Here is a 26,537-nt window from a genome sequence, read left to right as displayed (position 1 = left end):
AAATATTCTGGACAAATTGGAAATGTGCATATGAATAGCTGTAACAGACATCACTGCAATATCTTCCACCCTCACTAAACAGTCTAATTAATCCACAGATTCAAAAGTCAGGTCTCCTTTATCATGCAGAGCTGAGCAATTCAGCAACTGTTTAATTTTTCTTCACTTCCAATTTTTTAAGCCCCGAATAGTTCTGGTTTCACTTTTTCCAGACAGTTCCCTGCATGTTTTACATTTCTGTATTTTTATTCTCCCTCTTCTGCTTTTTCTTTAAACTTCTCACTTTGTTTCACTTCTCACCTTTGGTCCACATTTTTTACTTGTCTTTTCTTTTATACTTCCACTTACTTTGATACCTTTGCTTAATATTTTGCTATTACTTCTCCTAATGCCTTTTGAAATGTGAATTGTATGTGCACAGCACACCTGGGTCCACAGAAAAGTTTGACAGTATTGAGCAAAGGAAACTAAACCAATGTCAAGTACGTGGCCCTGGTGTCCGTTTCTGCATTGGTTTTATACATTAGCAGAATTGGTATAAAAACATACATCACTAATTAAGACCTGGAGTTTACCTCAAATATTGTCTTGAGTAAACAGGATGTATGTTTTTTTAGAAAGCAAGTTTGTTTTTTTTTACAGATTTTGAAAAGTGCATGCTTTGTGTTATGATACATTACATGGTATTTCCAGATACAGGCAATGGGCTCTGGACAGAGTGTTGTATGTCTATGTAATAAGGCCTGACAGGGTTTTCCATGGTGAAGGACGTTTAAGTCAGGAAAAGAGGGTGGGTTACAGGCTCATTGAGGGAGGATAAGCAGTGTGTATGCTCCCTTGGGGTGCTGGCATTTAATTAATGGCAGATTGTTTACACTTCTGCCATTCTGCTCCTGTTTAAGGAGTAAAGGAAATTGCATTGAAAATAACTGGTAATGCATTTACATCAATAAACTGCATTTTGTGACATGGGCCACTGACATGACTTTCAGACATCCAGTTGTGTGCATCCATCACTAAATTGATTTGTGACGTTTAAATTCAGCATGAGGCACTTGGAATTTATTACAGACCCAGTACACCTTAATGCGTCTTGCAGTTGGTATTTAGAAAAAAAAAAGAGTATATAATGGATTAAAATCCATTGTACAAGTTATACTTTAATTTGGAACAAATCCAAAATATTAAGAGTTATTATGGAAGAGAGGCTGAATAGCAACAAGCCACCTGACTTCCACATGATAACCCATTGTTCATTGAGCCTTTTAGAAGAAATCAATCCTAAACGTACTGCAACTACCCAATGTTAAGGGTGGCACAGACTTACCTGGGAAAGGTGAGAAGTGTAGGTACATGACAAGCTAGGTGGAAAACCTTTGGACACTTATCACAACACAGTAAATCTCCTCCGTTCTGACACACTGCACACCAGTCCTCATTGGGGTCGTCATCCTTGTTGTTGCTGCTGTCCCCTCCAGTTCGTGGCGATCGATGCGTAAAACTGCGGATCGGAGACTTTCCATTAAATGTATAACCCAACTGCCTGCAGCTTCCTGTCCTGTCGGGGGGCTCCATCTTCACATGGTTTTCGACATGCCGAAGCCCCTCTATGTCGGTCTCGCTCTCAGAGTGCAAGTTGTTGGAAAGAGGTGGTGTCAAGCTGCTTTCTGGACTGCTCATCTAAATTTGAAGGAAGTTTGCATGTGGATTATTCAGTAGTCAATGTTTCAAGCAAACCTTATGAAATCCTAGTTCCTCTTGCACAGCGTGCCCAAGTTGAGGTCTCTGCAGCCCACACACCATTCCCTGTCCAAAAGAGTAGGAAGCGAACCTATTCCTAGGCTTCTGTTTCCGCTATTTTCAAGATGGCCACTGAGAAGTCAGACATGTTGCCTCAGGTGACATTCTGCTTCTAATTCTCCTTGCAGGGAAGCACCTGGTCTCTGATTAGCATCAGAAGTCCGCACATGGGGAATCAAAGGTACAAGCACTGTACTTTAGTTTTTAAAGAAATGCTCAAAAACATTGGAACGTCTTCCTAGTATCAAAAAAAGCTGAAATACCACACAGCTGTTTCCAAAACTGCAGGCTTTGTAATTCCACCTTGTATAGCTCCAATACTATTCATATTATTAAAATATTCCTTTTTCAGGAAGTTAAATATACTCTGTGGAACCCCCCTCCCCAATTTTACTCCACGTATCTAAATTCTGATAACCATCTTTAGTTTCCTTCATCTTTTAAAAAAGATTGTGTTTATGCAGTGCTAGTCAAGGCATAATCAGTAAATCATCAACACCCAAAGCTCAAAGTTAGACTTTCATTTAGCTCTTGAACCCATCTTTGTTTCTGTGGGAATTTCTATCTTTTGTGCACAACTCTTGCGAAACAAAAAGGAGTCCTATGAAATATTCATTTTTGTGCTTAGGAAACTAAATTCTCTTTGTGCAGGGTTCTCAATGTGGAAAGCAATCTGAATGAAATCAATCTTGGAAGTGCAGTCCTGTGCTATACAGAACATAGGCCAAGGAGTACATTACAGGGCTGTAACGCAATCAGTGGAGTTCAGATTACATTTCAAATGATGGAAGGAACACCTGAGCAGGTTTTATACATCATCTGAACCTTTCTGATTGTATTACAGTCTTAAAATATACTCCTCCTTTAGATTCCTTTGCACTATACCATTCAATTGTCATTTTCAGAATAGTCGACTTACTGGCTGCAGCTGTGTTGCCAATTTGCAATAAAATCGCAGCAGGAAGGAGAGTGATACAAGGTTTGTGACAAAAGGAGTCCCAATGATGTATTATATAGTGTGTGTGTGTGTGTGTGTGTGTGTGTGTGTGCACACACACACATATATGTATTGTATATATGCGTACAGTGTAAATGAGGCAGTAAGAGGGAACTGAGTCTGGGAATGTATCCAGATGATTGTAGTGGATTCAAATCAGTTTACAGCTCCATTACACTTGGAGCCAAAAGTACCGATTTCCAGTGAGACACTATGCTGGAGCTCATCAACCCTATACTTTATTCAGTTCACTCTACTTCTCTGAGTAACACAATCCTCCATATGAGTCACCAGCCAGTACTACAGTGAAATATACACCACCGCCTATCTGAAAACACCAAGGATTTATCGACAAGAACAGCAGCAAGTGCTGCCAAGAGCTGTTTTACAGATTAACTTTCCTTTTCTCCCCCAGATACAATGAGAAATTTTTAAACTACAAATGAGATTCTGCTGTACTTTATTGGTTACCAATACATTGCTGACATGGTAATAGAGTGCATTAGTTAAGCATATATTTTGTTAATGCTGCTTATTTTAAGTCTCTGCCCAAATTATCCACCAACCTCGTTACTCAAGCAAGGACTGCCACTGCAAAATACACCTGATTTTTTGATTAAAGCACAATTACTTCAAATTTACCATGCAAGCACTTCTCCGGCCATCTTCCAAATGCTCATGTTTTATAGAAGCACCAGAGAAACTGCACATGTCATCCTCCGTGCCCGGCTCTTGCTTCACTTTGACCTGATCTGGTCGGACGACTGAGATCCCCCTCTCTGGACCATGGGCTCTACCAGAGGAGCTACAGCTGCAAGGAAACACTTACAATCAGAAGTGCTGAGTTTCATTTTAACCACATCACAGAAATATAAAGTCACAGATTTATGAGACTGCACATTTTAAAATGCATAACGCATGGTAATGTTGGGGCTGTCACTGAGCTCGAAATATATTTAAATTGAATTGCATTAAACTCAGATCAGGACAATTCAAACATTTTGCTTGGTGTTTACTCTTTTCGGATCCAAATTTTAATGTAAGGTAGTAATACATTCACTTGAGGCAGGATAATTTATGAACATCTTTTGTTTGCTGGCTATACTGGTTCTACATGAAATGAGTTTGGAAACTCTCAATCCAATTACTGGTAGACACAGAAGCACAGCACATCTCCACAACCCCAAAAAATCAGCACTGTGTTAAATGAGCAATCTCACTTAGTTAAGTCACTAGTTGGCTGGTGTGGGAAATGGAAAAATGTCACACTATACAACAAAGGATACTCGGAGAGATTGGGCTAAGGCATGATATTGGGACAGAGCAGAGGGAGTTTTACTCTGCACTTAACTGTTCGATATATGACCTAAGTGCACTCTATGAACACACTGTGTACTCCAAATGGAAAATATTTTATTCTCCAGCACAACATTTCTCACCTTGAGCACAAAAACCCACCGAAAAAAAACATTAATTTACCCTGTCAAAAGCACACAATTTTGTAATACTAATTCTTTCACCCAAAAATACACGTTAGTTTGCATTAGAACATAAGAAATAGGAGCAGGAATAGGTCATACGGCCATTCGAACCTGCTCCGCCATTCAATAAGATCATGGCTGATCTTCGACCTCAACTCCACTTTCCTGCCTGATCCCCATATCCCTTGATTCCCCTGGAGTCCAAAAATCTATTTCATCCTTGAACATATTCAATGACTCAGTATCCACAGCCCTCTGGGGTAAAGAATTTCAAAGATTCACAACCGTCTGTGAGAAGAAATTCCTCCTCATCTCAGTCTGAAATGGCCGACCCCTTTCCTGCAACCATGCCCTCGAGTTCTAGACTCTCTGGCCCGGGGAAACAACCTCTCAACATCAACCCTGTCAAGCCCCCTCAGAATATTATATGTTTCAATGCGTTAGAATAATGCAACAGCATGTAGCGATAAAATGAAGTAATGAGAAAGCCCAATAGTGACTTTTTTCTGCTACTTAGCTCAGAATGCCTTTGCTACAGAAAGAACATTCACTAATGCTACACACTTACATAATCTCACATTCCCATTACTATCCCATCAAAAAAAAACTTTATTCCCCACTAACATTTCTAATTGTGAACAGCAAGAAAAAGACATTTATATTGCATCTTAACATGTTTCTCACAAACATCTCAAAGCACGTCACATACAATGATTTACTCTGCCATATTTTTCTACACAATCATGCACTCATCTTGTGCAATCAGATCCCACAATGCCACACCATCACCTGCAAGGTCCCTTCTAAATCACAGCACCCTGACTTGGACATATAATCGCTATTCCTTCAAAGCTGGTACAATATCCTGGAATTCCCTAACACCATTGTGGGAGCACCATCACCACATGGACTATAGCAATAAAGACATTGTATCACCACCATCCCAGCACAACTAGGGATGGGCCTTAAATGCTGTCGTCCACATCCCGAGACCAAATACTTTTTTAAAAAATTGGCTGCCATGTTTGCCATACAACAGTGACTACAATACAAAAAGTAATTCATCTGTTCCAAAGTGCACCGAAACACCGGCTTCAAATAGATGAGGGTTCCTTTTTATCTGAAAATGCAGAACATGGGATGACAGAACAGGCACTTTACAGCTAGAGGTATGCCATGTTGCATTTTTACTGTACAGATCCCATTTTTGAAAGTAACCATCTCAATGGCAAGAGAAATTAGATTAATTTTGGTGGAAATCTACAAAATGTCTTAAAGTAGAATTGGCAGATCAAGTGGTGCTTTAATAAATATTCAAAAAATTCTATGACACAGGCTGATTTTTGAAAAAGTCCCCACAGTACCCCCTTTATTTTATTAGTTCCAGTCCTACAGATCAAATAGGGAAGAGGAACAAAAACACAGGACATTGAACATAAGAAATAGTAGGAGTAGGTCATATGGTCCCTCGAGCCTGCTCCGCCATTCAATAAGATTGTGGCTGATGTTCTACCTTAACTTCACTTTCCTACCCTATCCCCATATCCCTTGATTCCCCTAGAATCCAAAAATCTATCTCAGCCTTGAATATACTCAACAACTCAGCATCCACGGCTCTCTGGGGTAGAGAATTCCAAAGATTCACTACCCTGAGTGGAGAAAATCCTCCTCATCTCAGTCTTAAATTGCCAACCCCTTATCCTGCAACTATGCCCTCTAGACTATCCAGCCAGGGGAAATAACCTCCCTCTGTAGTTAGGACAAATAGAATCTTAGCCAGGATCAGGAAAAATGTATTATACAGTACTAGATTTATAACAATTTGTAGGCTGCTGCTATACTGCATATACCAGTGTATGTACCAACTGGCTGCGCCTCACTACTCGTCATACACATATCAGCAACAAAGGAGCATTGGGCATGGAGAGCTCTGCTCCCACGTAGTCAGTTTTTAATCATTACAGCACAAGGACTGCAGCATCCACTTTCTCAACCTTTTTTTAAAAATCCAAAATAAACCGTGAAGGTTCCCCAGGAGATCCAATACACTTCTGGGTGCTCTTCAAATGTTGCTTTGCAGAGGGCTAGAACTACATTACACTTAGTGCTAATCCCAAGTAGTGCAAGACAATATGATAAAAATGATCAGACTCCTGAGTTACACTGCAGCTTCCGTGTTGATACACACGCAAAACAGCTTTACTGCAGACTGGAAAGTCAATATAACTCGAGCCTAAATGAGCTTTGACGAACTTTTGACTTTTAAAGCACTTACCTGCCTCTGCTACCAGTGCTAGAGGTGCTTGAGGGTCTGACTGGAGTGTGGGAGTTAGCCATTGCCAAGGCTGCAACTGAAAAAAAAAATTAAGTATCATTGCCTAGGTTTGTGTGTATATAATAACTGAAGCTACAACAGAGCCAGTGGGGGATTGGGGAGTAATGACCCATCACTTTGAGGTCGATCAAGTTTGTACATCAGGACTTCGCCAGAACTGACTGCAAATAATTTACTCACTTAACTTTTCAATTCCCAATTGCGATCACTTTGGTGTTTCGAGTCTGATGCGAATGGCAAAGCGACATTGGAGGATGTCATTGTGAATGTGCTGTGCCAACTCAGGACTTCAACTCCCCCGACCCTTACACCTTAACTCTGCCACTGTGCAAATGCTTTCAGAGTTCTACCACAAACTATAAAGAACATTCCTTAATGATAAATTCATAACTATCTTTGTAGATCCAAGAAATGGGAGATAAATTCTTTCAAATTTTAAAAAATCTGACAAGTGCTGGCAAAAATGCTCACTTTGTTGCAGGCATAGGAAGTTAAAATATGCTCTCACAAAAACAAGCAGAAATGTGAAATTGGAAATGTGAAAAACTAAATGCATGTTCTTTCAAAGCTAACCCTTCTGACAGCTACCAACAAATTGCCTCAGCCGTGTTAATGCTCCTTTAAGGTAGCCTTATCCAATCAGGAAAAATCAAAGGGATGCCTGCCCACTTATATGGAACCTTTTCACATGGAATCTACACATGAGTGCGTTGTGTAAGACCGCTACAGGGCAGACATCTTCTGGTCTCTTGACTAAATCATCTTAGTATAAACTCAGTAGTAAGATTGGTCAACTCCCAATTTGGTGTGGAGTTAGGGGGAAATCTCTAACAAGTCACATAAAAGTTTCCTTCTTTTTTTACAGTGGAATTCCACAAGCAGAAATACATTCAACTGTTCCCTTTGAGGAAACTCCACACTAAAACCCACTCGCAAGTATAAAGGAGGATAGGAAGTCTGCTATTAAAATAGCTCAATCCTCAGAATGGTGGCAAATAGTGCATTTTTGTAACATTCCACACCAATAGGCACTTCTCCCACCAGGATAAAAACCCTTGAGTTCAGAACACAATGTGTAATTACATATCTGTAACAGATGAGTTAGAGTGGAAAGGTTAAGGCATCAATGCTAAGGCAGTGAATGCATATTCCAAGAGTGTCTGAATTCTAGTTACCCTGTACTGTCATTAATTTGAAATTAGCACAAATAATGTCCTATAGCTGTCCTTGAACGACCCCAATTTCATTGAATTTCAACGTCCATAACCTAGAAACTGGTGCAGTCTACTTCAGTCTCCAAACAAGACCTTTGCCCCAAAGGACAAGTAGCTGAGATGATTTTTCTGTGGCCCGCTTTATACAGCTCAGTGGTTGATCCTTTTAACACCCACAGCGTAAACTGTGCTTTTAGACATACAAGGTGCTGGGTAGAATAAACAACTTCTGAATCAAAAAACATTCAACTGAGTATGAATTTTGGATGAGGGTGAAAGGCAACACTATCATGCCACAATAGGCAATAGAGATTACAAGTGTGCAACTCAACGATCCATCTAGTCAAGTCAAATGCCAAGGACAAACGTACCTTCAGGAGAGTAGTTTTTAAGTTTTAGGTAGTAGTGACTTTGAAACAGAAGCAAGTTATTACCAGTGCTTGATAATGACATCCAGCCAACTCAATGTGGCTGATCTGAAGTTATACAATGCCCCAATTTGTAACTGTCACAAACAGTAGACATTGCTTTCCAAGAAAGACGTGTGTGGTCCATCCACAAAAATGCTGATTTATTTTGGAGCTGGGGACAAAAGTGCCGTAAAATGAACCTAATGTTGACTTCAAAAATACAGACCAAATTGTGTTGAGGTGCACTTTTGAGTACCCCATACAGCCAAGTTTAGAGATGGCCGTGGAGGATTGCTACCAGATAGGAATCTGTGTCTGGCACTACCACTGTCAGCTTTAATCCTAAATTTACTGGCACTTTACTAAGCTGATGACTCCTAGTTAAGGTGTTTATGCAACATCTGTACAGTACTGCCAGATTCACAGTCAATGCAAGACTGTCCAAGGAATATGAACATTCCACAGGCTGCCTCAGATTTTTAAGACGCTGTGCCATTCCTTATATTGGGGTGTTCTTTTCTGTTCTATACTTCCCCCTGTCCCTGTGACTTACTCTCAAGGTAGAAGTATTATGCTTCTAAAACTGTCTTGTGGGAGTAGAGATCGAGAGCTTGTACATTCTTGGGTAATGGTACAGAAAAACCCATGGTCTAACAATATGAAACTTACTCATTAGTCATGTGGTGACATACAGTGCCAGGGGGAGGGTACACAGAATTAATTTCTGGGGAATCAGGTTCTGCAAATCATACTGCACGGATTTCCTAATGTACAACTCAATTTATGTTAAACTCTGAAGGGTTTGTGAAAAATGAAGCAAGTAGTCTTCAGTGGCTGATTAGGAGCCTTCCTTTTTTTTTACAGGCAACACTATCTATAATCTTTCAAAGTTCTCTAGATTCAGGAACTGTCCCTCTAGATTGGAAAATTGCACGTCACTCCGCTTTTTAAAAAGGAGAGAGGGGGAAACCAGGGAATTATAGACCAGTTAGCCTAACATCTGTTGTGGGGAAAATGCTGGAGTCTATAATTAAGGATAGGGTGACTGAACACAGAGAATTTTCAGTTAATCAGAGAGAGCCAGCATGGATTTGTGAATGGTAGGTCATGCCTAACAAACCTGATTGAATTTTTTGAAGAGGTGACTCAAGTAGCGGACAGTGGAATGTCAATGGATGTTATTTATATGGACTTCCAGAAGGCACTTGATAAGATCCCACATAAGAGACTGTTAGCTAAGATAGAAGCCCATGGAATCGAGGGAAAAGTACGGACTTGGTTAGGAAGTTGGCTGAGCGAAAGGTGACAGAGAGAAGGGATAATGGGTAGGTACTCACATTGGCAGGATGTGACTAGTGGAGTCCCGCAGGGATGTGTCTTGGGGCCTCAATTATTCACAATATTTATTAACGACTTAGATGAAGGCATAGAAAGTCTCATATCTAAGTTTGCTGATGACGCAAAGATTGGTGGCATTGCAAGCAGTGTAGATGAAATCATAAAATTACAAAAGGGATATTGATAGATTAGGTGAATGGGCAAAACTGTGGCAAATGGAATTCAATGTAGGCAAATGTGAGGTCATCCACTTTGGATCAAAAAAGGATAGAACAGGGTACTTTCTAAATGGTAAAAAGTTAAAAACAGTGGATGCCCAAAGGGACTTAGGGGTTCAGGTACATAGATCATTGAAGTGTCATGAACAGGTGCAGAAAATAATCAACAAGGCTAATGGAATGCTTGCCTATATATCTAGAGGACTAGAGTACAAGGGGGCAGAAGTTATGCTGCAGCTATACAAAACCCTGGTCGGACTGCACCTGGAGTACTGTGAGCAGTTCTGGGCACCGCACCTTCGGAAGGACATATTGGCCTTGGAGGGAGTGCAGCGTAGATTTACTGGAATGATACCCGGACTTCAAGGGTTAAGTTACGAGGCGAGATTACACTAATTAGGGTTGTATTCTCTAGAGTTTAGAAGGTTAAGGGGTGATCTGATCGAAGTTTAAAAGATATTAAGGGGAACAGATAGGGCGGATAGAGAAACTATTTCTGCTGGTTGCGGATTCTAGGAGTAGGGGGCACAGTCTAAAAATTAGAGCCAGACCTTTCAGGAGTGAGATTAGAAAACATTTCTACACACAAAGGTCGGTTGAAGTTTGGAACACTCTTCTGCAAACGGCAATTGATACTAGCTCAATTGCTAAATTTAAATCCGAGATAGATAGCTTTTTGGCAACCAAAGGATATGGGCCAAAGGCAGGTACATGGAGTTCGATCACAGATCAGCCACAATCTTATCAAATGACAAAGCAGGCACGAGGGGCTGAATGGCCTATTCCTGTTCCTAAATTCCTATACTGTTAGCCAGCCGGCTGAGGCTACACTTGTCAGAGTGGCCAATGGATTGTAAATACAGACAAGTCAATTTAAGGGAATCAAACCAGCAAACGTAATCCATTCTAACAGGCTGTCATGTTATCTTTTTTCCTGTCTGAGCGATTTGCAAAGTTCCATTTAAGGGATTCATTGAAACTAATCAGCATTATGTACTGAGATGTAATATAAGCATTCCTGGCACTGAGCAAGAGAGCACACAATCAGAATAGGCTTATTCTGTGTAGATTTTGTAAAGGGAGGTGTTTTTTTTTTTTTTTTTGAGTCAAGCAACCTCAAGCGGGCCTTATACAAATAGTTACCCTAAAGGCTTGTACTAGTCATCCTACTATAAAAGTCAGTCACAGGGGACAAGGCTGAGAACTTCAGCTACGGTGCTCTCATGGAGGAGGGTGGTGGTGGTTACCTAGGAATGTTCTACTCTATCTGCAGCCTTGACAGACCCAGAGAATCTTCATGACACTGCTTTTACTCAAAAGGTCATCCAATTGAGAAGCTGTCGCATGGTGGGCCTGTTACAGTGCAACTAACTTCTGTGGCGAGAGAAAAACACAAGATGGCCCACAGAACCAGTTCTAGTGGACAGACTCTTGGAGACAAGCATCCATAATTTTCTGATTTATATAATGCAAAAACACCCTATCAATATAATTTTGTATGAAATTTGTTCTATAAAGGATTCTGTTGCTTCGTTCTGGCAACTAGAAAGCCACATACCTCAATCTGCTTTAAATTACAGTAAGATATTGCAAGCAACTGAAGAAATAAATTACTACCATAATCATTCTAATCAATCATTTCCAAATATGACATTTAGAACCCAAACAAAAATAAATCATGAACTTCAGAAAATTAGCCGTGCCAAATCCTTTTTAAAAACTCAATGCCCTTGTAACACTGCAGGGTAGCAGCATGTATGACATTCCATCTTCCCTTTTTTTAAAAAAAAGAGACATTTACCCCCCTTAAATAAACAGGCTAAAGGAACAAGGAAAGATGTTTGTTGATTTTATCCCACAGCACAATTTCAAATCTTACACCGCTCCCCCAAAAAAGTTGAACTCATACCAAATGTCTATAAATTACTGCAACATTTCAACTTTTAACACTGCACACTTAACAATAGACATTACTCCAGGAATCATAATCAGACATTCTGGATCTTATATGCACAAGTTCCATAACAAGTAAAATGTAAATAATATTAGCATCATAAAAATGCCTAATATACAATAGATTAATTTTAAGTTGCACTTCATTAGCAAAATTTATAAGAATCTACTTTTCTTTAGTATCAATATATTTGTGTGACTATTTCCAGCACATTGCATTTCCTTACTTGCTAGTCCAGGGGATGGCGCTGAGGGTCCAGGGGATGGGTTTGAACTGGAGGAGGATGGTGGTGGTGGTGGTGGGTGGTGGTGACTGTCTGAGATAAATCTGCTCAACAGATTGTCCAATGTACTCGATCCAGCATCATCCAGCTGCAGACAGAATTAACAATGAAGAAAATAAGCAAAGGAACAACTCTTAAATCTAGTTTTGTAAACAGCTTAAATCAAGTTGCATATTCTTATAGGTGCTACCATTAAGAATAGAGGACAGATTAGACTAAATTGAGATTTTTTTTGTTTTATACACAATGGAATGGTGAAACTGCTCTTCCTACTGTGTTTGAATTGAACTTGACAGATGACATTGAGATATCCACTGAGAGCAGTGGATATTCTTCAGCTAGATTTCCAGTATCAAATCTATACTCGTGAGATAAATAAGTTATCTTAGAACTCACAAGTGGCAGTGACATACAGAAGTTATCAAATCCATTTAAAAAGTAGAATAACATTACTGTTTATATTATAAGTGCAATTATTCCTGGCTAAAAAATAGAAAGAATTTCAGTGCAACCAGGAACCATATTTACTGAATGCCAATAGATCCTCAAATTATTCAAGAGAGATCTCTGTAGACATCCAGATTATCCTGTTGAACTGCTCATCAGACACTTTGTAAAGGAGCACAACATTACCTGCATTGATTGATCAGGTGGTCACAAATGACTGTGGTTACTTACCATCTGTAAAAATTTACTAACTGACTTAACAGCAGAAGGAACAACCTATTCAACAGAAACCTCATGCTACTGACCTGAATGGGTGGGATATCCGGAAGTGGAGGAAGGTTCTCTGGGTTAGTGACTGAAGGAATCAGCTCTATTGTGGCAACTGTGGGGCTGGTGGGCCCACGGTTTGCACCAGCCAAACTAGCAGTGGTGGGACTGGTTGGATTTGGAATGCTATTGTGTACCGAGGCTGCAGGAAATGGTCCCGTATGCCCAGGATTTGCATGCTGTCAGAAAACAAAAAAGAGAAACCGGTTACACAGCTTAGTTTAGTATTAGACCAAACAGTAAAAATGCCCTCCACTTGGACTGGCTAAAAATGACAAGATGCTTTTCAGCAGGAATGTTTAAAAAAATATTGGAACCAATTTGACTTTCGATAATGGCAAAATTTAAACATTTTAGAAATTTTTATTCAGGTAATGGTAAGATGGACATGCACCAAACATACGGGCTCACTGCATTCTCTCCAAACTGTAATAGTGTAAAGGCAATAGGTAAAAATGGGTTGAAAATTGGCCAGCAAAGGTGGCAACCCCTCCAGGAATTAAGATTTCAGCTCAATGGTGCTAAAAAAAACTTATTACAATAAAATTGCTACGGCTTCAGTGACCACTTTATTACTGAATTAAACTAAATACTTTTAAATCAAAATAGTTATATCTGCTTTGCCTCCCCATTCTATCTCTTCTGCAATTATTTTTTCACTTTTATTTTATATTACTTATTGTCCAAACTCTTAAGTTAAACCATCTGCACCTTAATAACATTGGTCAATGGAGCAACGAAGTCAAATTTTTCAATAAGTTTTGGGTTGACATTTTGAAACACACATACCCGAGTGCCCAGTGAAAACGCAGTGGCCCAGGGAGCTGTGCACTGTCAGGGCACAGTGTTGTGTCAGCAACACTCAAAAGGCTAACCCATGGAGTACAAATTTACCTGGGGAATGTAACGTGCGGGTAGATTGTGCATATATAAAATGCCCAAATTAGGGTTTGAAAAAACAAGTTGCATGACGTACAAATCTAAAGTTGTGGATGTACATCATTTGCCATCTTCTGCCTTGTTTTTTCATCTTGCCAACTGATGGATAACGTTGACTTTTTGAAAAAATTCTCCTGACAGACCATATACTTCCAATCCTTGACAGTTGTTTATCCGGGGTGGGGGGAGGGTAGGGGTGGAAGCAGAAGGGATGCAGAGAGAGAAAAGGAAAGAATAATCTGTCCGAATTCCCTGCACCTATACCACCAGTTTGTATTATGAGATCAGAGTCAAACTAAGTCAATAACCAAATTTTAAACAGACATAAACCCATTCATCGCTTCCATGCACCAAAAACATTCCTAAATAGATGTGCTAGTTCTCAATGTAAAATGCGCTGGATATTGGTTAGAATTTATTGCTCCATTCCACCCACTGAAAACAATATATTCAACCACATCCACTTCTATGCAGCTAGATGCTAAAAAAAAACATGGAAAGCTCCATGGACATGGCCAATGCTGCTCTGTGGTCAACCAGAGTCAATATGTGGTCATCTAAGCATTAAGATCGTTGAACTCTTCATATCTTTTTCTTCCATGACCAGTTAAACTTGTGCGACAATCTGAGTAATGACCAGTGTTCAAAACACTGGTATACTCAGGCACCCTAGTTTTTTTTTTAAAAGCTAGACAGGCTTGTTATTTTGCAATTCGTAGAACGGAACACCTTGGTATCTGTGGTGAAGGAGCAATATGCTTTTAATTTGGGGCGAGATAGAAATCATATTTCACTAATCCCTCCTGATTAAATTTTGTTCTCTGTTAAAGGAATAACAACAGCACCACTTATGGACAGCTGGTCCCACCAGCCTATGGACTAGCACATCCACTGCCTATGTGCCTGGGAGAATGCAATAGAAAGAAAGACTTGCATTTATATAGCGCCTTTCATGATCTAAAGGACTTTGCAGTCAATGAAGTAATCACTGTTGTAATGTAGGAAACACGGCACATAGCAAGCTCCCACAAACAGCAATGAAATGAATAACTAGATCATCTATTTTAGATGTTGGTTGAAGGATAAATGTAGACCAGGACTCAGAACTCTCCTTCGAATAGTGCCATGGGAGCTTTTACGTCTACCCGAGGGGGCAAACAGAACCTTGGGTTAGTGTTTCATCCAAAAGATGGCACGCTCGATTGTACCACACTCCCTCAGTAGTGACAGCCCAGATTGTGTGTTCAACTCTTGGAAGTGGAGCTTGAAACCATGACCTTTTGACTCAGAGGCAAAATTGCTACCACTGAGCCAAGGCTGACACCTAAATATCTGGGAAATGGGATTAAAATGAATGCATCTTTAGTTTCCAGCCTTTCGAGATGGTTGGCCTGGCAATGATCCAAGAGTCCACCAAATAAAATATACATTTCCCACAAACTGCAGCGGTGGTTTTAAAATTGTAACTTTCACGCGTTAGCAACAGAATGGCTATACTAGTATTTTTAAACTATTTTAATACCAAAAGCACATTAAATAAAACGTTCCACTCTTTGAGAAAAAAAATCATTAATACATGCAAGGAATATACTTAAATTTAGTTTTATTGAAACTACCTGCAAATTGTGAATCTCTGTGGGTGACCACTTTACCTGTCGTGGTATCTGAGGCATCATTGGGTACTGATGCCCATTGTGTCGAGACATCCCAGCCATGCGAGCAGCGTTTTGCGCCATTCTCATCTGATGGGCTTGATGAGCCTGATGGGCCTGAAGAGCAGCACCATTCAAATTTCCTCTCTGCATGGCTTGCATGCTAATCAAACGTGGAGGCTAAAAAGATAGCATGAATTAGCCTATGCAGGGTTTAAAATGTTATTGCAAGGTCAACTTCAGAAATTTCCCTTTTAGACCTTGTATAGGCACCAACTCCTTTGACTTGCATGAATGGTAACGGCCAGCATTAATGATGTAGATTAAGCTGTGTGGGGGCAGGGAAGAGGAGAAACTACGCTACACTTACAATTTCTGATGTACAATTATCTGCTTTCCAGCTGTGCTCGACCTGCAGTATTTACATTTTGCTACTGTGCGGCTGTACCCATAACACTAAAACCCTTCACCAGGAAGCGATCTGATGGTATAAATACTAGGTCCATTCTATTTAAAAGGAATTAACGTTTAATGCTTTTTTTTGGGCCCAACGCTGGACCCATAAAGTTGAATGCTACAATAGCCTTTCCTCCCTCAAGACCAAAATTATTTTGCTTGTTTAAAGGGTTCAGCAATCAGAAGTAAAAAGTTACTTCTGATCATTTGTGCTGGAGAATATTTTAACAATGGCCATGTTGTACAGTAAAAAGTTAAAGCGCTTTATCACTAATTTTTTGTTCCACCCTTCATAAGTTTATAAACAGTTCATGCTTCCACTTTCAAGAGAAATTAATAGACCGCATTTCAGTAATATGACATACAGTGTACCTGCTGTTGGACCATTTGTGGCCCTGTAGTCCGGGGGTGTTGTCCTACTGGATGGTTCATCCTCATCTGTTGCATCTGCTGCTGCTTCTGTGCAAATTGCTGCTGCATGTGCTGCAGGCGCAGCTGTGCAAGGTTAATCTGACCCTGAGGTTTCCCCCCAGGTGGCCCCTGGCCTTGGGGACCATGCCCAATAACTACATTGGGAGTGTAACCTGGAGGGTTCGGCTTGTTTTCAACCACAAGGTTACCTATTTTAGAAAATAAAAATCAAGTCTGCGTGTTAATTTTTATTTGCAGGTGGTCATGTGCATCATTAAAAATGTCCATGTAAAGGTTGCTGCCCTTGGTTCTAGAAGGTACCGTGGCTCTTCAGACATATTTCAGGTTGTAGTACAAGACAGCAATGGTAAACAATATTGATTCTAAAACTGTGGGGATGTGGCCAGTTCAAGTGGGGCACAGCTGGGGGAAAAACAAAAAGTGAAGAAAGGTCCTAAACTTAATCCAGGTTGTCTTGTTAGAGACCCCTGGATATTTCAATGAATTTAAATGCATTTAGAATCAACAGATACTGTTAAAAGGCTTACAGTTTAGTTCACTGGAGGTTTACTTATTGCACACGCTGATATAAAAAATTGTTCGATTAGAACTAAGAAAACGTTTGTATGTACGTGTGCACATGAACATGTGTGCATTGGGGGGGGAACAAAGAGGAAAATCTGCAGGTGGGAGGAAGGAAAGAGAAGAAAAGGACAGAGAAGAATCATTAGTGGTCTCAAGGCAAACACTACGTTTACCAAATAGTTCATTTTGGTAACGTCTTACCTAAATTCACCACATTTTTTGCCCAGAATGTAGGATCACAGTGAAAGCGCATTCCACCATTAGCAGCCGGGACAGGGTCACAGCGTGCTCGAAGAATATGACGCAACTGAAAGGTAATCTGGAAAACAAAATCATTGAACAATTTTGCAATTCAGTATTGGTATTGGCAATCAGTTTGACCAATCTTTCCATGTAAATATTTGCCAACAGCCTGTGGCGACTCAGTCAAAGCTAGAGTTCTCTGCCTACAAATTTTATCATTTCATAATTTTGAACATTTTGAATGTTCAAGCGTTATCTTGCTAGTCATTTTGATTGTGCCTGTTCTGTTCACTTACACACATTTAGCTTTTTTCAGTTCCAGCATTTGATACAGTAGCCCAATGGCAGGTCTCCATATATTGAACGTGGTGAAAATGAATAGCTGTAACAATGAGATTTTTACCCATTTGGCCTGGAAAGGATTATGGTTTAATTTATATTATGATGTTGCTATGAAGTTGAGATCCAAGTCACAAAGGATCAACTCCCATAGACACAAGCTATCTGGATGTTAAGACCATTAATTGGGATACCAGATGAAACAGGTAATTGCATGTTCTCATATACCGTACCAGTTTTGAGAGAATGGAAGTCATCCAGCACATTCCAGAGACAATGTAGTTACCATAACTTCAACATCAAACGAGGGGATAGTTTCTTATTCGAAGTGGTAGTTTTTGAGTGACAGCTCGGTGAGCCAATCCTCTATACAAAGAGCTGAGGGAAGGGTCAGGGGTTAGCCTTTGTCCTTATATCTTTTTCTGTGGGAGAGTGTCTTGGTCATAGAGAGTTCTTGTTTTCCAAGGTTAGTGCCAATCATTTCAGGGACTACTGACTTATAAAGTGAGTTTAACCAATAACAAAGGGCAATGCCATGTATTTCTATTATTTTGACGGTATAAGGAGCAATGGGTAACCTACAAATCTTGCTGTGAAAACTACAGTCTGATTATTCACGTATGTCATGTACAATATCTCAGTTTGCAGGTTTAAAATTGTGTTTCATCTCTCGAATGCTTTTCAGTGCACCTTTCAAAAAGGCTGGAGAATGCACATGGCAGCTCATTAGAGATTAAAGTGTCCAGTACACAGAACAAGGGATCTTATTGTTGGCATTCCTGAGTCGGACTTATCATTTAACTAGGTATTGGGCAGCATAGGTGCTCTCCAATTCATAGGGTACGGTACGCAAGATCTGTTTATCGCATAGCTGAACCAGAGAGATTGTAACACAGCCATGGCTTCATTTGTAGAATCTACTACACAGCATCTACTGATGTTTAAAAGGATTGTTTAATAATAATTAATGCATTTAAATAACTGATGACACAGGCTGCATATACCAATATTATAAAGTAGAATAAAGACAGGAAAAGTATTATCAATGTCATTAGATTCCCACATTAAAAAAATACAATTACTTGATAGAAGTCAATGTTCAAATTCAAAATACAGAATGGGATGCTCTTCTGAGTTTGAGATTAAAGCACATTGTTAGGGCAAAGTTTAGCAAGATTTACTTTGCATCCAGCCATGCTATACTCGAGCTGGGAATGTTAATACTGACACTGTTTACAAGAAGTGGAAAGAGTGCACAATCTCTAAAGGCATTTCTTGATGCGCACAAAAATTCCCCAAAGGAGCTGGAAATAGACACAGATCATGAAGCATCCAAACAACAACAAAAAATGCTAAACCCAATTAAATTGCCAGAACCAGAACCGTAGACTGGTTTCTAACACTTCCAACCAAAAACATCCAGTTGAATTTTTTTTCACATTCCATTCCAACCATTCTCATTGGTTATAGTATCGAAATAGAAATGAACACTCAATTTTAGGTAGAAACCGCAATCAAACCAGTCAAAATGAACTGTCTGCCTTTTATAGAAGGGAGGCATCACATATTCTACAAGTCAAACACAAGACTATCCAAGACAATAGGAAGGAGGACAATCACGAGGTACATGGAGAATGCTTCCTTTCGAAGAACAAAGATGATCCTTTGAAAGTATGTAATCCATCTTTATTTCTGGGCTCTGATCTAAACAATTTCTATCAAGTACCCATTTTGAAAGTGCTACGTGGAATATGTCGAAGGGAGTATTTAATAAAAGATATCTTGTCTTGACTAAATATATATTAAATTGCACTTAAAGACTTGCATTAAACAGCTTTTTCCTGTTCAAATAAACTCAAAGAAACAGATATAAATGTAAGCAATTATGTTTTCATTATAGTAAGAAAGTTCCCCAATGTCCTTTTAAACAGCAGAATTGCTTCAAGTGGTTTAGTAACCCATTAACCTGCAACTATATTCATTTAAAATTGGTTGATAGCAGTATTGAAGCAGATTTAGGTCAATGGTTATTGACCCTTAATTATAATCAATTATGAAATTAGACAAAAAAATGTAAAAAGTGAAGAATGGATGGGCTGTTAGACAAATGGAGTATCTTCCAAGTTTAGCTGTTGAATTGTACTACGGATTATGTAATTTCATTGATTTTGCATTTCCATTGCTGCAGAATCAATTACAGTCAATTACATTAAAAAGGGAAAATTGCAGACTTGATCCAACACAGTTTGGAAACCTATATTAAAAACCTGTTGCAGCAGTTTCAAAAACTGCATCCAAATAATGCATCAGAGAAAAGTATAAATCATGAAAGTGCCTTTAAATCTTAATTTTACAGTTTCAGTTTAGAAACTTTTAGACTGAATCAGATTTTGTTACAGAGGCAACCATAAGAGAACTATTTAATAAACTCATATTCAAGAGAATACAATTTGGGGGGGGGGGGGGGGGAGGAAAAAAGATGCAAAGTGAACTTATTCAGTTGTTCCGGCAGCTGCGCCCTATGTAACCCACGACTCTGATGACTAATGTTCATATAACGGAGAAATCTGATAATTATCTATCCATATTTAATCACTAGATTATTTAACATGAAAGGAAAGTTACTTTTAACCTCAAGATCAAGTCAAATTAGCTAACCATAAAACAATCTCCCTCCCCCACCCCCAAGCTATACCTCTGCAGGGATGGATGGGTGAATAATTCAGATCATGTGAAAAATGGCCATTGTTTGAATAAGTAACCTATTCATAGCATCATAGTATGGTACAGCACAGGAGGCGGCCATTTGGCCCATCGTGCCTGTGCCAGCTCCCATTAGTCCCAATCCCCTGGCTCTTTCCCCATGGCCCTATAAATTTTTCCCTTCAAGTATTTATTCAATTCCCTTTTGAAAGTTACTATTGAATCTGCTTCCACCACCCTTTCACGCAGTGCATTCCAGATCATTACAACTCGCTGTGCAAAAAAATGTTTCCTCGTGGTGCGTCTGGCCTTTTGCCGATCACCTTGAATCTGTGTCCTCCGGTTACCGGCCCTCATTCTTTCTACCAAAATGTATCACTTCACACTTCTCTGCGTTAAATTTCATCTGCCATGTGTCTGCCCGTTTCACCAGATTGCATGTCCTCCTGAAGTATGTTACTATCCTCCACATTGTTTACTACATTTCTGAATTTTGTGTCATCTTCAAACTTTGAAATTATACCCTCTATACCCAAGTCCAGGTCATTAATATCTATCAAAAAGAGCAGCAGTCCAATACTGACCCCTGGGGACCACCACAGTAGACATCCCTCCAGTCTGAAAAACAACCATTCATCTCTACTCTCTGCCCCTTAGCCAATTTTGTATCCACGCTGCCACTGTCCCTTTAATCTCATGGGCTTTAATTTTGCTAACAAGTCTATTATGTGGTACTTTACCAAATGCCTTTTGAAAGTCCATATACACATCAACCGCACTACCCTCATCAACCCCCTCCGTTTTTTCAAAGAACCCAATCAAGTTAGTCAAACATGATTTTCCTTTAACAAATCCGTGCTGACTTAACCCATTCTTTTCCAAGTGCCAATTAATTTTGTCCTGGATTATTGTCTCAAAGTTTCCCCACCACTGACGTTAGGCTGACTGACCTGTAATTGCCAGGTTTATTCCTCTCCCCCTTTTTTGAACAGGGGTGTAACATTTGCAATCCTCCAGACTTCTGGCACTGTCCCTAAATATGAGGATTGGAAGATTGTGGCCAGAGCCTCCACAATTTCCACCTTCAGTAACCAGGATGCAACCCATTTGGACTTTTCTACTTTGAGTACTGCAATCTTTTAAGTACCTCCTCTTTATTTTTATCTTATCCAATATCGCTGCTACCTCCTCCTTTACTGTTACAATGGCAACATCCTCTTCTCCAGTGAAGACCGATGCAAAGTATTAGGAACATAGGAACAGGAGTAGGCTATTCAGCCCCTCGTGCCTGCTCCGCCATTTGATAAGATCATGGCTGATCTGTGATCTAACTCCATATACCTGCCTTTGGCCCTTGTCCCTTAATACCTCTGGTTGCCAAAAAGCTATCTATCTCACATTTAAATTTAGCAATTGAGCTAGTATCAATTGCCATTTGCGAAAGAGAGTTCCAAACTTCTACCACCCTTTGTGTGTAGAAATGTTTTCTAATCTCACTCCTGAAAGGTCTGGCTCTAATTTTTAGACTGTGCCCCCTACTCCTAAAATCCACAACCAGCAGAAATAATTTCTCTCTATCCACCCTAACTGTTCCCCTTAATATCTTATAAACTTCGATCAGATCACCCCTTAACCTTCTAAACTCTAGAGAATACAACCCCAATTTGTGTAATCTCTCCTTAACCCTTGAAGTCCAGGTATCATTCTAGTAAACCTACGCTGCACTCCCTCCAAGGCCAAGATGTCATTCCAAAGGTGCGGTGCCCAGAACTGCTCACAGTACTCCAGGTTCGGTCTAACCAGGGTTTTGTATAGCTGCAGCATAACTTCTGCCCCCTTGTACTCTAGTCCTCTAGATATAAAGGCCAGCATTCCATTCACCTTATTGATTATTTTCTGCACCTGTTCATGACACTTCAATGATCTATGTACCTGGACCCCTAAGTCCCTTTGGACATCCACTGTTTTTAACTTTTACCATTTAGAAAGTACCCTGTTCTATCCTTTTTTGATCCAAAGTGGATGACCTCACATTTGCCTACATTGAATTCTATTTGCCACAGTTTTGCCCATTCACCTAATCTATCAATATCCCTTTGTAATTTTATGTTTTCATCTACACTGCTTACAATGCCACCAATCTTTGTGTCATCTGCAAACTTAGATATGAGACTTTCTATGCCTTCATTTAAGTCGTTAATAAATATTGTGAATAATTGAGGCCCCAAGACACATCCCTGCGGGACTCCACTAGTCACATACTGCCAATGTGAGTACCTACCCATTATCCCTATTCTCTGTCGCCTTTCGCTCAGCCAACTTCCTAACCAAGTCCGTACTTTTCCCTCGATTCCATGGGCTTCTATCTTAGCTAACAGTCTCTTATGTGGGACCTTATCAAATGCCTTCTGGAAGTCCATATAAATAACATCCATTGACATTCCCCTGTCCACTACTTAAGTCACCTCTTCAAAAAATTCAAACAGGTTTGTCAGGCACAACCTACCTTTCACAAATCCATGCTGGCTCTCTCTGTAACTGAAAATTCTCGAGGTGTTCAGTTACCCTATCTTTAATTATAGACTCCAGCATTTTCCCCACAACAGATGTTAGGCTAACTGGTCTATAATTCCCCGGTTTCCCTCTCTCTCCTTTCTTAAAAAGCGGAGTGACATGTGCAATTTTCCAATCTAGAGGGACAGTTCCTGAATCTAGAGAACTTTGAAAGATTATAGTTAGGGCATCCGCAATGTGCTCACCTACTTCCTTTAAAACCCTGGGATGGAAACCATCTGGCCCTGGGGATTTGTCACTCTTTAGTGCTATTATTTTCTTCATTACTGTTGCTTTACTTGTGTTAATTTAATATTCATTTAGTACCTCAGCTACGCCCTCTGCCTCCACAAGAGGATCTCTTTTTTTTTGTCCCTAATCGGTCCCACCCTTTTACTATTTATATGTTTATAAGAGACTTTTGGGTTTCCTTTTATGTTAGCCGCTAATCTACCCTCATACTCTCTCCTTGCCTCTTTTATTCCCTTTTTTAGATCTCCTCTGTACTTTCTGTATTCAGCCTGGCTTTCCACTGTATTATGTACCTTACATTTGTCATAAGCCTCCTTTTTCTGTTTGGTTTTAATCTCTATATCTTTAGTCATCCAGGAAGCCCTAGCTTTAGATGACCTTCCATATCCAGTGCCTACTATGTACCCAAACCATCTCCTCCTTGAAGACTTCCCATTGTACAATTACTGTTTCGCCTATCAATTTTTGATTCCAATCCATCTGGGCAAGATCCCCTTTTAACTCTCTGAAATTAACCCTCTTCCAGTTAAGTATTTTCAAATCTGATTGTTCCTTGTCCTTTTCTATAACCGGTCTAAACCTAATGATATTATGATCACTGTTCCCCAAATGCTCCCCCACTGAAACACGCTCCACTTGGCCCACTTCATTCCCCAGAACTAGATCCAGCACTGCTTCTTTCCTCATTGGGCTGGAAACACATTGTTCCAGAAAGTTCTCGTACACACTTCAGGAATTCCTCCCCATTTGCTCTGGGACGGTTACAGTCCCAGTCTATATTGAGATAATTGAATTCCCCCATTATCACTACTCTCTAGTACTTGAATCATTCTGTAATTTGCCTGCAAATTTGCTCCTCCATCTCCTTCCCACTATTTGGTGGCCTATAGAATATATCCATATAGTGTAATAGCTCCTCTATTGTTCCTTAATTCTAACCAAATTGATTCTGTCTTTGACTCCTCTACTACATCATCCTTTTCCAGTGCTATAATAGTGTCTTAGATCAATACTGCCACCCCCTCCTTTCTTTCCTGAATACCTTGTAGCCAGGAATATTAAGTACCCAATCCCTCCCTTCTTTGAGCCAAGTCTCTTGTTATTGCCACTATATCATAGTCCCATGTGGCAACTTGAGCCTGCAGCTCACCAACCTTATTGTCTTCATTCCACATACTTCACACGTAGTCACACACTACGATACAGACTTGGGATTCCTCTGCATAGGAGCCTTCAGGATCAATCTGCCAATGGTGTTATGTGCTCCAGTTAAATGTAGACTGTAAATGTCTGAGGACTACTCCAAATTGCCTTACATGTACCATCAATTGGAACCTGATTGAGAAATATCCAAGCAGCAGCTGTAGAACAGTTAGAATGACTTTGAACCTTCTCCCTAGGGCTTCACTCCTACAAACTGGTAGCTGTCTTGGATGCATTCAATTATCCATCTGGCCACCTCGTATGCACTCAGCAATTTGCTTTGCTTCCTTGCACCATCAGAAATAAGCATCAAGACTGCAAAAATTGCTATCCAAAACATGGAGCTTGGGGTTTTGTGAGTATCTATATAATGGAATCAATGTTCCAGTTCTGAATTACATGGCAGCAGATAAAACAATGAGATAATGTCAACCCAAATGAAACTGAAAAGTAACCTTTGATAACTCGGTGTATTCCAGGGCTATTCTGTCAGAATACCAATTACACCTAATCTTAATATGGGTTTGTAGTTCACTAACACTAAGCCAAAATTAACACCAATTGTGTGGTTTACCATGTGAGAAACAAACTCCAATGTTCAAAGAAGCTTAAATGGTAAGTACATGAATTTGTGAAGAACTAAATTAAGATCCCAAATGGGAATCAATGAAGGTCACGGAGTGGTACAGAAAATAATCAAAAAGGCTAACGGAATGCTGGCCTTTATAGGTAGAGGACTAGAATACAAGGGGGTAGAAGTTACGCTATAGCGATACAAAGCCCTGGTTAGACCACACCTGGAGTACTGTGTTCAGTTCTGGGTACCGCACCTTGGGATGGAAGCGTTGATTTACTATACTGAGACCAGGACTCCAAGAGTTAAATTACGAGGAGAGATTACACAACTAGGGTTGTATTCTCTGGAATTTAGAAGATTAAGGGGTTATTTGATTGAAGTTTTCAAGATATTAAGGGGAACTGATAGGGGAGATGGAGAGAGACTATTTCCGCTGGTTGAGGAGTCTAGGACTAGGGGACATAGCCTAAAAATTAGAGCCAGGACTTTCAGGAGTGAAGTGAGGAAACACTTCTACATGCAGTGTGGTAGAAGTTTGGAACACTCTTCCGCAAACGGCAGTTGATGCTAGCTCAAACTGTTGATTTTAAATCAGAGATTGATAGATTTTTGTTAACCAAAAGGTATTAAGTGATAGAATCATAGAAAATTTATGGCACGGGAGGCCATTTGGCCCATCGTATCCACGCCGGCCAAAAATGAGCCACCCAGCCTAATCCCACTTTCCAGCACTTGGTCCATAGCCTTCTAAGGTTACGACACTTCAAGTGCATATCCAAGTACTTTATAAATGTGATGAGGGTTGCTGCCTCCACAACCCTTTCAGGCAGTGAGTTCCAGACCCTCACCACCCTCTGGGTGAAAATATTTTTCCTCAGCTCCCCTCTAATTCTTCTACCAATCACTTTAAGTCTATGCCCCCTGGTTATTGACCTCTCTGCGAAGGGAAATAGGTCCTTCCTATCCACTCTATCTAGGCCCTTCATAATTTTACACACCTCAATTACATCACCCCTCAGCCTCCTCTGTTCCAAAGAAAACAACACCAGCCTATCCAATCTTTCCTCATAGCTAAAATTCTCCAGTCCTGGCAACATCCTCGAAAATCTCCTCTGTACCCTCTCTAGTGCAATTACATCCTTCCTATAATCTGATCAGAACTGTACGTAGTACTCAAGCTGTGGCCTAACTAGTGTTTTATACAGTTCTAGCATAACTTCCCTGCTTATATTCTATGCCTCGGCTAATGAAAGTATCCCGTATGCCTTAACCACCTTATCTACCTGCCCTGATACCTTCAGGGATCTGTGGACATGCACTCCAAGGTCCCTTTACACCTCTCAGTATCCTCCCATTTATTGTGTATTCCCTTGCCTTGTTTGCCCTCCCGAAATGCATTACCGCACACCTCTCCAGATTGAATTCCATTTGCCACTTCTCTGCCCACCTGACCAGTCCATTGATATCTTCCTGCAGTCTACAGCTTTCCTCCTCACTATCAACCACATGACCAATTTTTGTATAATCTGCAAACTTCTTAAATGTAGGGGGTATGTTTAAGTCCAAATCATTAACATGTACCACAAAAAGCAAGGGACCTAGTACTGAGCCTTGCAGAACCCCACTGGAAACAGCCTTCCAGTCACAAAAACACCTGTCGACCATTACCCTTTGCTTCCTGCTACTGAGCCAATTTTGGATCCAACTTGCCACTTTCCCTTGGATCCATGGGCTTGTACTTTTGTGACCAGTCTGCCTTGTTAAAAGTCTTGATAAAATCCATCTAGACTACATCAATCACACTACCCTCATCGATCCTC

The 26,537-nt window shown here is 40.1% G+C and overlaps 1 protein-coding gene across 4 annotated transcripts in view; it reads right to left on the bottom strand.

Moving 5' to 3' along the window:
- trim33 (tripartite motif containing 33) overlaps positions 1 to 26,537 on the bottom strand; it is a 203,989-nt gene that overhangs the window by 20,176 nt on the left and 157,276 nt on the right. For 2 of the 4 annotated variants that reach the window (XM_068007293.1, XM_068007295.1), the window contains exons 8-15: positions 17,049 to 17,166; positions 16,224 to 16,471; positions 15,360 to 15,575; positions 12,783 to 12,983; positions 11,974 to 12,118; positions 6,554 to 6,629; positions 3,440 to 3,608; positions 1,328 to 1,680 (exon numbers count right to left, since the gene is read on the bottom strand). In XM_068007293.1, the coding sequence (XP_067863394.1) occupies positions 1,328 to 1,680; positions 3,440 to 3,608; positions 6,554 to 6,629; positions 11,974 to 12,118; positions 12,783 to 12,983; positions 15,360 to 15,575; positions 16,224 to 16,471; positions 17,049 to 17,166 (1,526 nt within the window). The remainder of the gene's footprint in view (positions 1 to 1,327; positions 1,681 to 3,439; positions 3,609 to 6,553; positions 6,630 to 11,973; positions 12,119 to 12,782; positions 12,984 to 15,359; positions 15,576 to 16,223; positions 16,472 to 17,048; positions 17,167 to 26,537) is intronic. The other 2 variants (XM_068007294.1, XM_068007296.1) reach the window with 1 other exon arrangement.

Source organism: Heptranchias perlo, chromosome 27, assembly GCF_035084215.1.
Source record: "Heptranchias perlo isolate sHepPer1 chromosome 27, sHepPer1.hap1, whole genome shotgun sequence".
Lineage (NCBI taxonomy): Eukaryota > Metazoa > Chordata > Chondrichthyes > Hexanchiformes > Hexanchidae > Heptranchias > Heptranchias perlo.
This window is presented reverse-complemented; position numbering and strand designations above follow the sequence as displayed.